At 49.8% G+C, this 13,145-nt stretch overlaps 1 protein-coding gene across 1 annotated transcript in view; it reads right to left on the reverse strand.

Annotated features, from left to right (window-relative positions):
- Positions 1-2,563: 2,563 nt before the first annotated feature.
- Positions 2,564-13,145, reverse strand: part of Timp2 (TIMP metallopeptidase inhibitor 2) — a 47,197-nt gene continuing 36,615 nt past the window's right edge. The window contains exons 3-5 of the mRNA XM_051159152.1: positions 11,746-11,854; positions 4,729-4,853; positions 2,564-2,872 (exon numbers count right to left, since the gene is read on the reverse strand). Of these exons, the coding sequence (XP_051015109.1) occupies positions 2,675-2,872; positions 4,729-4,853; positions 11,746-11,854 (432 nt within the window). The 3' untranslated portion in view covers positions 2,564-2,674. The remainder of the gene's footprint in view (positions 2,873-4,728; positions 4,854-11,745; positions 11,855-13,145) is intronic.

Raw genomic sequence — 13,145 nt, forward strand, 5'->3', positions numbered from 1 at the left:
CCTCCATTTCCCTCTGTGACTCCTCCTCCCTCTAGCTGGTAGAGGCCTGGCCCTCATCCCTCAGCTAAAAGACTGCTGAAACAGCCACGCAGGGAGTCAGCCTTCTCTTTGATAATACGGTTTATTGTCCATTGACAGAGCAATCACTCATAAAAATAAAAATAAAAACTGATACAAAGCATCAGAAACGCATGTAGTCGGCTTGTTGACTTTCGACAACCCTCATGTGCTGCCAGCCTCGGGTGCTGGGGGTACGTCTCAGACTCCATATTCCACTGTGAACACAGTGCATCCCCTCAACACCCAAGAGTTCAAACAGAAATAAAATCAACAAAGCTTTAACTTATGCAGCAAGCTCACCGCTATGTCTTAATACGCATCAAGCAGAGATCTGGAAACAGCTGCGTGTAAACGTCACCTGGGATATCCCGAGTCGCTGGAGGCAGGGGGAGGAAAGCCCAATGCTTAGAACACAGCAGAAGCCAAGCGACACCTTAAACTACATATCAATCTGCTGCAAAGGCATTCGAGCGGCTGCTGCTCAGCTGCCATCTGGCACTTTGTCCCAATCGCTGTTTGTCTGTCTGTCTGCTTTCCTCTCATCTGCCTTGTATGGCTAGAAAAATCAACGTGAGTGGAAAATATAAAGGCCGTCTTTTAGAACCAGTCTGCTCAGAGGTTCTTTGCCTCGCAAGAATTTGAACCAGACACAAAAGATAGGAGGCTGGAGAAGAAGGTATTCAAAGAACTCAAAATAAAGGTAAGAAGGGCGCCCAGGTCCCAGGCCAGCTACCATGCCACGCTTCCCGCTTTCCACTCCGGGCCAAATGCTTCCTCGAGATGCTGAGACGTTTATGTTTTTTGTTTTTTTTTTGTTTTTTGTTTTTTAAAGTGCAAAGTCTAATGCTACCAAGGGCATAAACACAGCACAAGAATGCTCACAGCGAACATCAGAGACAAACCAGAACATGTCAAAAAGTCAGCAGAAACGGGCATTGTTACATATGATACCACTGCACAGGAAGCAAACAGGCCCGGTGGGATAGACTGCAGCTGTCTTGTGGGCTGGTCCACGACAGCATCCTAGGAAGACGGGCACTGCACAACATGAAAATGGCCTTGGGCGGGGCAGGCTGATTCCTGGGCGTCCTCCCCTGGTCTGTCTTAAAAGGGCTGGCCAGGTCCTGGTGTGGGGGTGCAGGTAGAGGGTGCCTGGGGGCAGGTCCTTAACGATTTCTTTGGGGAGTTCTGATGGTTAGGGCAGGTTAAAGGAGAGGGGTGTTTAGAAGCATTTTACAAAAGGACCACTCACAGGCTGCCAGACTTCAGTGCCTGTGTGTGAGCATATGCGTGCATGTTTGGCTAATATACATGTGTGTCCTCAGGACAGCTTATTTTTAAGTCATGGGTAGGAGGAAGAGCAATTACTATCTATACGTTAGTGACAAAAGTCTGCCTGTCTTAACCCCCATCCTATTGGCATCAGAAGATGATTTTTTTTTCGGGAGCCAAGTAGGTGCCCCGTTCCCTATAAGGGCTGTAGGACTGTAAGTGACATTAGGAGACAGAAGCAAGAGCTGAGGACACTTGCCTCTCAGCCTTGTTTGCGAATTCACCTTTAGGGAAATGAGATGGCTCTAAAAACAGGCCATAGCATCTTGGGGGGCTTGGGAAGGACCCCCCTTCCAGTCTCCGCTGCCCTGTGGATTCATGTGCCTGGTTGGTAACATGTAGAGAAATCCACATGCGACAAAGAGACACACTAGACTTGGCCTGTTGTGGCCTAGAAGGACTGGCCTTTTACATGTTCAGCTCGTGCAAAAAAAGGTAATGCTGCCAGCACCCCAATAGTGGCAGGGCATGATGCTCCAGAGAGCAGAGCTGTGCTGCTCAACCCAGACGCCTGAAGCCTGGAAAGGGGTTCAGAATAGCTTAAGAAGCATGGGGGTGTCTACAAGGACAGCCAAGCGCCCCTCACCACAGATGCCTGCCCCCAGAATGAAACCTCACAGATCCCCATTAGGGTATGAGTGGAGATGCGGGAGGGGAGGGCCCGTTCTCCGTGGACTCATGGGGCTGACTGGGGCTCCTAGACAAACAATCCGCTGGCTGGAGGGTACTCTTGAATTTGAGGGAGTCCCCGGTGCTGGGAGTCCATACCAGGTACAGGAGAGACGGGGCCAGGGAGCACTTGCAAGGGCCAGAGATCTAGGGCCAGAGGGGTGGCCACTGCAGAAAATGAGGGACATGTCCCTCTCAGGATGAAAAGGATCTGGTAGGCCGGCTACACAGTCTTACAACAACCTTCAAGAATTTCTGCAAAATGCACATTCCCAGGCTGTGCCCCATCAGGGCTAGGGGACCCTTAAATGCCACCTGTCTGCTATATGTGACAGTGCCAAGGATCAGAGACTGAGACACAACACACAGTGCTCAGGCTGGCAGAGGGAGGGGGTGTGGCAGGGACCCTGGCCCACCTGGCCCTCCAGACCCACTACCATGTTTAGGGAAAATGGGGGGCGGGGGGGAAGAGGTGTGCAGAATCACACTAGCGTGAACCCACTTGGATGATTGATGTTTTATTCATGCTGTTTCCAGGAGGGGATGTCAGAGCTGGACCAGTCTAAACCTTCAGAGGCTTTTCAATTGGCCGCAGGGGGCTCTGCCAGCCTGCTTATGGGTCCTCGATGTCAAGAAACTCCTGCTTGGGGGGTGCCGCCCCGCGGTACCACGCGCAAGAGCCGTCACTTCTCTTGATGCAGGCGAAGAACTTGGCCTGGTGCCCGTTGATGCTCTTCTCCGTGACCCAGTCCATCCAGAGGCACTCATCCGGGGAGGAGATGTAGCACGGGATCATGGGGCAGCGCGTGATCTGGGAGACACATGCAGGAAGTGTTAGTTTGGACCAAGGAACAGGTGGGGCCAAGGGCAGTTGCAGTACCTCCAGAACACAACCTACTGAAGGTGTCCAAGGACAGCAGTCCTGCTGAGTCCCATGTCCCCATACTGTAGCTGAGGACACTCCTGGGGGAGGCATGTGCATACAATGGCCTCTGCATCTAACTGTTTATATAGCCCTGGTGTGACAGCTGCGCCTCTGCTTTGGGCTATCTGGTCTACCTTTTTTTTCCCCCAGGGGATGGTTTCAGCTTGGGCTCTTCTGAAAGTATAGTCACCACAAAGGGCTTGCACTGCCAGGTGTGGTAGTGGTGCACGTCTTTAATCCCAGCACTTGGGAGGCAGATCACAGGCAGATCACTGTGAGTTCGAGGCCAGCCTGGTCTACAAAGCAAGTCCAGGACAGCCAAGGCTACACAGAGAGACCCTGTCTCAGAAAACCAAAAAACAAAACAAAACAAAAACCAAAGGGCTTACACTGGAAGACAGATTAGGACCAAACAATCCCCACACTTGTTCTAAAGCATCTGCTTGGGATTAGCTTCTTGACAAAAGATTATGGAGCTTCAAGAGTGTCCACCTCCAGCCACACAGAGATGAAGGAAGAAGCTTAGGTTTTGGCCTGTTTGTTCTTGAGACAGAATCTCATGTATCCCAGGTTGGCCTAGAAGTTGCTATGTAAACAAAGGACTGACTGCTCCCATTTCCCAAACGTTGAGATTACAGGAACCACACGTGCTTTATGTGGTGCTAGAGACAAAACATGGCTTCAGATGTGCTAGCAAGACCTGTCAGCTGAGCTACTTCCCTGCCTGCGGGTTCTTGTTTTCTTTTTGGCAGTATCTCTATAGCCCAGTCTGGCAAGGAACTCACTGTATGGTTCAGATTCATTTCAAACTCAGCAATTCTCCTGACTTAGCCTCCCAAATGTAGTGTACAAGCACGCCCAGTAGTATTTGCTTTTGAGGTGCCAGGCACCTTGGAGCCACGCTTGGCCTGCATTTGGCTGGACACCTGTGCTTGGAATCGCATCTTTGGTAACCAAGTGATGGGTAGCACCAGCCAGAAGGTGAGGAGACAGCATTAAAAAACTGTCAGCTACCACAGGCCTATGGGACAACACTCTGCTGCCAACTCCCAGTTCCAGACTCACTCCAGGCAACAGGAGGGGTGCTGGCTACCCCAGTGATGCATCTGGCACTGGTGAGGGAAAGAGCATCAGGACTGTGGACACAATGGTTCCTTGCAGTTGACACAACCCCCAAATCTGGGGATAAATCTCACCTTTTTTTGTCACATCTAAGCAGGTATGCATCTACAACTCTGCCCAGTTCCACCTCTGGGCAGGCTCTGAGATGACAGGCAAATGTCCCCAGCACTCTCAACGCCACACTCACATGAGTCTCTACTCAATGTTGGGAGCAATGCCTACACCCTTGGACACACAATGTTTACACCTGTACACAGTAGGGAAATATTTCCAGGACTCTGTTCTCCCCACAAAAGCCCCCCGGCTCCTGGAGCTTTTCTTCTTCGAAGCTGCCAGGCACAAGGTTTGATTAGTATACTTTATCCGACCCCACATGCTCTTATCTTCCAAAGATTCCTTTCCAGGGGCAAAGCACAAGGTTCTTTGAGGGACCAGGTGCCAAAAGCTTTGTATTTAGCCAGGTTGCCTAACTAACTCCCTTACCTCCCAGGGTCCATCCCAAAGTCAGGACTCCGTATCCTGAGGGGCTGGGAAGACGAGGCCCCATCCATCCCCAGTGTTCTGCCTGGAGACCCAGGGAAGGCAAAGCCGGGAGGGGGTGGGGACGCAGCTCTGCTCACCTTGCACTCACAGCCCATCTGGTATCTGTGGTTCAGGCTCTTCTTCTGCGTGGTGCTCAGCGTGTCCCAGGGCACAATGAAGTCACAGAGGGTGATGTGCATCTTGCCATCTCCTTCTGCCTTCCCTGTGGGGAGAGTCACCAGGCTCAGTGTGAGGGACACGTCTCCTCCTCCTGCTTCCAGGTCCCGCTCTGGGTGTTGAGGGGGAAGCTCAAACAACACCATGGCTAGACTACTCTGAGGTGTCTGTTTGTTCATTGGTTGCTTGGTTTTGGTTTTTCAAGACAGGGCTTCTCTGTGTAGCCTTGGCTGCCCTGGAACTCACTTTGTAGACCAGGCTGGCTTCGAATTCAGAGCTCCACCTGCCTCTGCCTCCCGAGTGCTGGGATTAAAGGTGTGCGCCACTAGCCCAGCGTTGTAAGGACATTTTATTACGTTAGAGGTGGAAACTAAAAAAATGCTCAATGAAGAAGATTTAGGAGGTACAACCAAGAAGGCCAGGGGCTCCCCATTTCCTCATCTGCAGCTGCCACACCCACATATGTGAGACCACGTTCCCCCGCCCCACATATGTGAGACCACGCCTGGCTTTTTACATGGGTACTAGGATCTGAACTCAGGTCCTTATGGCCGTACAGCAATCACTCTTTTTTTATTTTTTTATTTTTTTATTTTTTTATTAATTTATTCTTGTTACATCTCAATGTCTATCCCATCCCTTGTATCCTCCCATTCCTCCCCCCTCCCATTTTCCCATTATTCCCCTCCCCTATGACTGTTCCTGAGGGGGATTACCTCCCCCTGTATATGCTCATAGGGTATCAAGTCTCTTCTTGGCTACCTGCTGTCCTTCCTCTGAGTGCCACCAGGTCTCCCCCTCCAGGGGACATGGTCACATGTGAGGCACCAGACAGCAATCACTCTTAATAGCCCCAGATTAACGCACAGTGCATCTGTGTATAAAAACGTCACAGTGATTCATGTTTAAATATTTATAGTGTGGACGATGGGTGAGGGGATGTGAGCATTCCTACACATGACAGTGCACATGTGGAAGTCAGTGAGCACTTTGTCTCTTCTTTGCCTTTTACAGGGGTTCGGGGGTTGAACTCTCACCATCGGGTGTCTTTGGCAAGTGCCCTCACCGTCTGAGCCATCTTGAAGACCGCCCATTATTTGTACAATTAGTGAACACTAATAAAAAGAAGTCCTTTTTAGCATAATCCCACTTGGTTGGGCTCACATGGCACATGTTGAAATGTGCTAACTTGGGAAAAGGCAAAGCGCAAGTGTTGGGTACAGAAGGACAGGAATTAATTAAAATGTTTCTGGTTGTATGTTTACTTTTCCTTTCAGGAGAGGGAAACATAAAAGAAAATTACAGGGGGAAAAATCTATGCACGTCCACACGTGGGGCTGAATCATCAGGCTGGGAGGACGAGGCGTCCACAGCCAGCTGGCTGGGCTGGGCAGTTTGTGGGGCCACGTGATTGCTGGATAGGCCCTGGATAAAGGCCTGTCCTGACTCTAAAGAACAGGAAATGGCTTCTGCGCCTTGGGAAATAAAGACACAAATCTGGAATGATCCGGCCAAGCCCAAAAAGAGAAAGATTAGAGAGGGTTTTTTGTTTGTTTGGACATCGTACCTCATGCCTGGCCCCAATCCCAAGAGGATAATGAGACGTGTACCCCGAGTGGCGGAGCAGCTGGCCTGCGGGCAGACACAATCTGCACTGAGCTGTCCCAGAGAACAGGCCTCACGGGGAGAGGCCAAAAGAGGCAAGAGAAAAATCTCTGGCTATCCTAAGCAGCACACTGCCATCTGTAAACAGTCTAAGAATGGCTCTGTGTGTGTGTGTGTGTGTGTGTGGTACATATTTGTATGCACGGTGTATTATATGCATGTGTAGATGTTCATATGTGCTTGAGTACGTGGTATGTGCATGTGTGTTATACGGATGTGCACATGTTCATATGTGTTTGCATATGTGGTGTGTATGTGTGTGTGGACTAGAGGTCCATGTTGGATGTGTCCTCCAATTGCTCAGCATCTTATTTCTTGAGACAGGGTCTCTCACTGAGCATAGTTTACCAATTCAGCTAGCCTGGCTGTCAGTGAGCTGTAGGGATCTCCTGCCACTAGAGTCACAGGCATGTGCGGCCATGCCCAGTTGTCATGGGCTCCTGGGGCTTGAACTTAAGGGCATTACCAGTGGACCCATCTCCCCAGTCCCCACAGAGTGGCTTTTTTTTTTTCCCCCGAGACAGGGTTTCTCTGTGTAGCCTTGACTTTCCTGGACTCACTTTGAAGACCATGCTGGCCTCAAACTCACAGCAATCCACCTGCCTCTGCCTCCTTAGTGCTGGGATTACAGGTGTATGCCACTGCACGTGGCTTTTTTTGAGACAGGATTTCTCTTGCACTTATGAAACACACTTATTTGTGAATGTGGAGTAGGCCCTGGTAAAGGTGCCCAGTGTCTCTGCCATCTGTCACTTCTATATGACAACAGCCACCCACCACAGGCTAGAGAGGCGCTGGTAATTCAGGCCACTGGGCCAAGGACACTGGCTTGTCGGGTGTTGGCTACCAGTTCAAACCCAAGCAGATGTGTCTGCAGAGGCAGCACCTGGGCACGTGGCCCACCTGCCACAAAACACGAGACCTCTCAGCATCTTCAGTTCCCCTCCGTTGGGCCACACCCAGTGTATAAGCGCCCTTGCTGCCAAACCTGCTGACCTGAGTTCAAGCCCCAGGACCTGCACTGTAGGAGGTGAGTGCTGACTCTCTCAAGTTCTCTACGGCTTCCACTCAGATGCCATCATACGGGTGCATGTGCACGTGCTAAGTGAAATAAGTGGAAGTGTAGTTAATCCCCTTCGCCACGGAAGCCTTCAACTGCTTCATTTCAGACGTGACGCGGCGTCTGAGTTGCGAAGCTAATGGTGACATCAGAGATAGGAGACCACTTGTCAGATTCAGGGAAGAAATCTCACAAAATTACACATCACACACCTGTAATCCCAGCCCTCAGGGAGGCAGAGGCAGGTGGATCTCTATGAGTTCTGGGCCAGCCTGGGCTACAAAGAGAGTTTCAGGACAGTCAAGGCTAACACAGAGAAACCCTGTCTATAAAAACAAAAAACAAAAAACAAACTCAACCCCAACTACCCCAAAACTCAGTACTAGAGCCCTGGCATAGCGTGTCTAAGGCCTTGGATTCCATACCCAAATATATGTGTATATATGCATATATGTATATTATATGTGTGTGTATCTATATGTGTGTGAATGTGTATACGTATATATGCATGCATGTGTGTGTGTGTGTACGCATGTGTGCATGCATGTGTATGTGTGTGTACGCATGTGTGCATGCATGTGTATGTGTGTGTACGCATGTGTGCATGCATGTGTATGTGTGTGTACGCATGTGTGCATGCATGTGTATGTGTGTGTACGCATGTGTGCATGCATGTGTATGTGTGTGTACGCATGTGTGCATGCATGTGTATGTGTGTGCATGCATGTGTATGTGTGTATATGGGCATGTATGTGTATGTATATGTGTGTGTGTGCACACAAATATATATGCATATGTATATGGGCATGTATGTGTGTGTATGTGTGTGTGTGTGCATGTGTATATGGGCATGTATATGTGTGTATGTGTGTGTGTGTGCATGTGTATATGGGCATGTATGTGTGTGTGTATGTGTGTGTGTGTGCATGTGTATATGGGCATGTATGTGTGTGTATGTGTGTGTGTGTGCATGTGTATATGGGCATGTATGTGTGTGTATATGTGTGTATATGTGTGTGTGTGCATGTGTATATGGGCATGTATATGTGTGTATATGTGTGTATATGTGTGTGTGTGTGCATGTGTATATGGGCATGTATGTGTGTGTATATGTGTGTGTGTGCATGTGTATATGGGCATGTATGTGTGTGTGTATGTGTGTGTGTGCATGTGTATATGGGCATGTATGTGTGTGTATATGTGTGTGTGTGTGCATGTGTATATGGGCATGTATGTGTGTGTATATGTGTGTGTGTGCATGTGTATATGGGCATGTATGTGTGTGTATATGTGTGTGTGTGTGCATGTGTATATGGGCATGTATATGTGTGTATATGTGTGTGTGTGTGCATGTGTATATGGGCATGTATGTGTGTGTATATGTGTGTGTGTGCATGTGTATATGGGCATGTGTGTGTATTGTGTGTGTGTGTGCATGTGTATATGGGCATGTATATGTGTGTATGTGTGTGTGTGTGTGCATGTGTATATGGGCATGTATATGTGTGTATATGTGTGTGTGTGTGCATGTGTATATGGGCATGTATATGTGTGTGTGTATATGTGTGTATGTACGTGCACATGCATGTGTGTGTATGGATGAGTATATGGCTGTGTATTTGTGAATGTGTATGTACGTACATGGATATGAACATATATGTATGTGTGCATTGTTTACGTAGTATGTATGTACATATGTGTGTGTGTATATATGTGTGTATATATGTGTGTGCATGTGTCCGTGCATGTGTATGTATGCATGTGTGTATATGTATTGTGTGTATATGCATTTGTGTGTGTATTCATGTACTTATGCATGTGCTTATATGCACATGTGTATATGTGTATTATGTGTGTGCACATATATATAAAAGGGGAGGCAAGTCATATACCGGCTATAACATGAACAAACCTGACATCATGCTCAGTAAAATAAGCTGCCACAAAAGGATATAACACCTGCTGGACCCTGGAGGTCCCTAGAACAGCACGTTTACAGAAGGTAGGGGCGCGGACCCAGGGGCCTCGGGCAAGCCAAGGAACAAGGCGCTCTGGGCCGGTGAGGCAGGCGTGGGGCTTGGGGAGGCGACACTGTGCTGGAGTAGACGGCAACGGCTCGGCACAGCTACAGAGGCACGCTCGGTTCTGTGGGCTTTGCTACTTTCACTTACTTTGTGTGTCTGGGTGAGTGTGCGTGTAGGTCAGAAGACAACTCAGGTTGTCAGGCTTAGTGGCCAGTGCCTTTGCCCACTGAGCTATCTCGTTGGCCTGGATACTGCAGCGGTTTTGGGGGTATTCTTTTTGTTGCTGTTCGTTTGCTTGGCTTTGCTGAGATGAGATCTCACTGTGTAGGACCTGGCTGTCCTTGAGCTCACAGATGCCTGCCTCTGCCTCCCAAGTGCCAGGACTAAAGACATGTGCCACTATACCCAACTACGCCAGTGCGGTTTTAAAGACGGCATGCAGCATATTTAAGTGTCTTTTATTGACATTACGCTCTGGGGCCAGTCAGGAGACTAAAGTGTGTCCGTGTGTCTGGGGCTTCAAGTGTGATGTAGTCTGGGATGACAGGCACCTGGCTACTAAGTGACTTTGGAGACTTTCCCTCTACAGTATACCTGGAGCTACAGTGGAGTCGGGTCTTAGCAGGCCTAGAACACTTGTGTCATGCTACCTGTGTGGGATTCTCCTAAGACAGAGGAGAAGCGAACAAGCATGGGTGTGGTATGGATGGGACAAAACAGATGGTGTGTGCAAGAAGCTACGATGGCCGATGTGGATGGTGGCAAAACAGGGCAGCCCCAGCAATGACCGTCAGACGGCTGCCCTGTAAGGCCCCTCCCTCCCCTTTGCTCAGGCCTCCTGCAGCTTCCTTGCACTGTCAGGGCCTGAGGCATGGAGCAGGAGCTTGACCCTGTTGCAGCAGTCACTTGTACCAGTCACTGATAGCAAGTCATGGCTTACCTATCCGTAGGCTGTCGGCCCAGAAGCCCCTTAAAGGTCCAGTGAGCTGGTTTCTATCTCACAGAACAGGAAGCAGAGACTGTGCTTGGGATAGCCAAATAAGCAGGCCTGACTGACAGGTCTGGCTCTGGCAGGTAAAAATAGCCGGCAGGGTCCATGTGCATGGGACATGGCCATGTCTGGCTCCTGAGGTACACCCCTCTCACAATGCACTAGCCAGCTACTGGCAACTTCTGGCCCTTGTCAGGGAACTTGGCTCATAGCCCTGACCACACATGGATTCCCCCGAGGAGAGACTCCAGCCATAGATTTTCTTTAACTTGGACTGGTTACAGCCTGGGCATCTGGCGTGTCACAGGCTGTGGAGAATCCTGGTGGGCAGCAAAGCAGGCAAAACACCATACACATAAAAATAAATCCTTTTTTTTTTTTTTTTTTTTTTTTAAAGAATGACTGGGTAGAGCCAGCAGGGGTGCTGCAGGGCTGCGCTGAGGAATCTCTCCCGTCAGGCTCTCCTAGGAGGAAAAGGCTCTCTCTGCAGTAGCTGATGAGAGAAATGAGGAAAGAGCAGCTGGGCCAGAAATGCCCCCACTCTGGCTGGGTTTAAGCTGCCAATATGATACCAATCAGCTCATAACTACCGGCTCCTGCCAGGTGCTGCCAGGGGACCCCATGCTGGTCACTGTACTGGGGGGCAAATCTGTCCTGGGGAAATCATGGCAACATCTTTTTTTTTTTTTTTTTAAGGCATTTTTTGAGATAGGGTTTCTCCGTGTAGCCCTGGCTGTCTTGGACTTGCCTTGTAGATCAGGCTGGCCTCGAACTCACAGAGATCAGCCTACCTCTGCTGGGATTAAAGGCGTGTGCCACCACGCCCGGCCACAGCAACACACAGCAACACATGAGAACACTTTTATGACATCAAGGCAGAGGACTTGTACAATCTCTGTGGAGAAATGGGAAGTCCCCTGCCTCCCAGCTAGTGCCCAGGGAAGAAACTGATGCTGGTCCCGCCCAGGAATGTGGCTCCTGTATAGGTGAGGACCTGTGGGTATCTCTGGAAGAAGGGGCTGGCAAGACAAAGGCCACTCCCCTACAGCATCCTGGACCAGGGGTATCAGCCAGTGCAATTTGGCTGGTTGGCCCCTAGAGGGCAGTGTGGTAAGCTGATTCCTTAGGGACTACGCCATGGGGAGTCTCTGTTAGGGTACCACCATCACTTAGCCGGTAAGGCTGAGCTCCTACACACCTGCAATGAGATATTCCTTCTTTCCTCCAACGTCCAGCGATACCCCGCACACTGCTGAGGAGGGGGCCGTGTAGATAAACTCGATGTCTTTTTCAGGTCCTTTGAACATCTGCAAAATACAGGAGGGCGGGTGTAAGCAGAGGTGTGGCTCCCAACCAGAGCTTGATGGGAACAGGGATACACGGCTGCACCAAGGCACGCCCCCACCCCACCTCCCGGCAAAGGTGCGCAGAGGGGTAAACAGGCAGGCACCTCACAGGGATTCACAAGCCACCACTGTTTTTGTGAAGGTGCTCAGGTCATGCTGAGGGCGCAGGCAGATCTCAGCAGGTGAGCACAGTTTCTCTAAGGACATTTCTTCACACGAGGTCATTTCAGAACTTCCCCATAAGTTCTAGAGATTCTCACAGAGGGCCCCATCTTTGGCTGTTCCCAGGAATGGGGTCATTTGTTTGCTGGGGATTTTTCCTTTTCTTTTGATCTTCCTTTACCCCACCACTCCTCCCCACCTTCCGCATTAAACCTGGGGCCTTGAGCCCACGAATTTACACCCCAGCCCTACTTCCAGGAGTTTTTTTCCTCCCTGACACAAAAGCCTCACATTGTAGCCAGGCTTGGACAGGAATTCTCCATTCTCCTGCCTCAGCCAGGATGGCGGTTTTATAGGCTTGTACTAAACACCCTGTTTATTTCCAGAGATTTGGGCAAAGCTCTGGCCACCACGACAAAAGAAGGAACCAGAACAGAACCCCAGGGTCAGGGGAGGGCTTGATTTCTCAATGTCTTACTCGCTTCGGCTCTACAAGGGTGTACCTACTGCCCTGCTGAGGAAGACAGTTCCCAGCACCTAAATGTGGGGGGGGGGTGTTCCCACTTTTTCTCTTACTCCATCCCGTCCTATCACTCCAGAAAAAGGTTTTTAGCTTTTATTTAAAGATTTATTTGTTTATTTATTTATTATACAGTGTTCTACCTACATACACATTAACACCAGAAGAGGGCACCAGATCTCATTGTAGATGGTTGTGAGCCACCAAGTGGTTGCTGGGAATTGAACTCTGAACCTTTGGAAGAGCAGACAGTGCTCTTAACCTCTAAGCATATCTCTAGCCCCAAGGTTTTTATTTTTATTTTTGTCTCTTCCTCCCTCCCCCCTTTCCTTCCTTTGAGTTCCACAGATTAATATTATTTCTAGCTACATGAGCTGTTTGTGTCTGTGTCTCTGTGGACATGGGCATGGAGGTGCCCTCGGAAGCCAGAAGAGGACACTGGATGCCCCTCAAGCTGGAGACGCAGGCAACTGTGAGCTGCCTGACACGTGCTGGGACCCAAACTCTGCTCGCTCTTAAACCACCGAGCAGTCCCTCTCCAGTGACTGTCGAGACAAAGCAGCTGTGGGG

Source organism: Acomys russatus, chromosome 16 (assembly GCF_903995435.1).
Source record: "Acomys russatus chromosome 16, mAcoRus1.1, whole genome shotgun sequence".
Taxonomy (NCBI): Eukaryota; Metazoa; Chordata; class Mammalia; order Rodentia; family Muridae; genus Acomys; species Acomys russatus.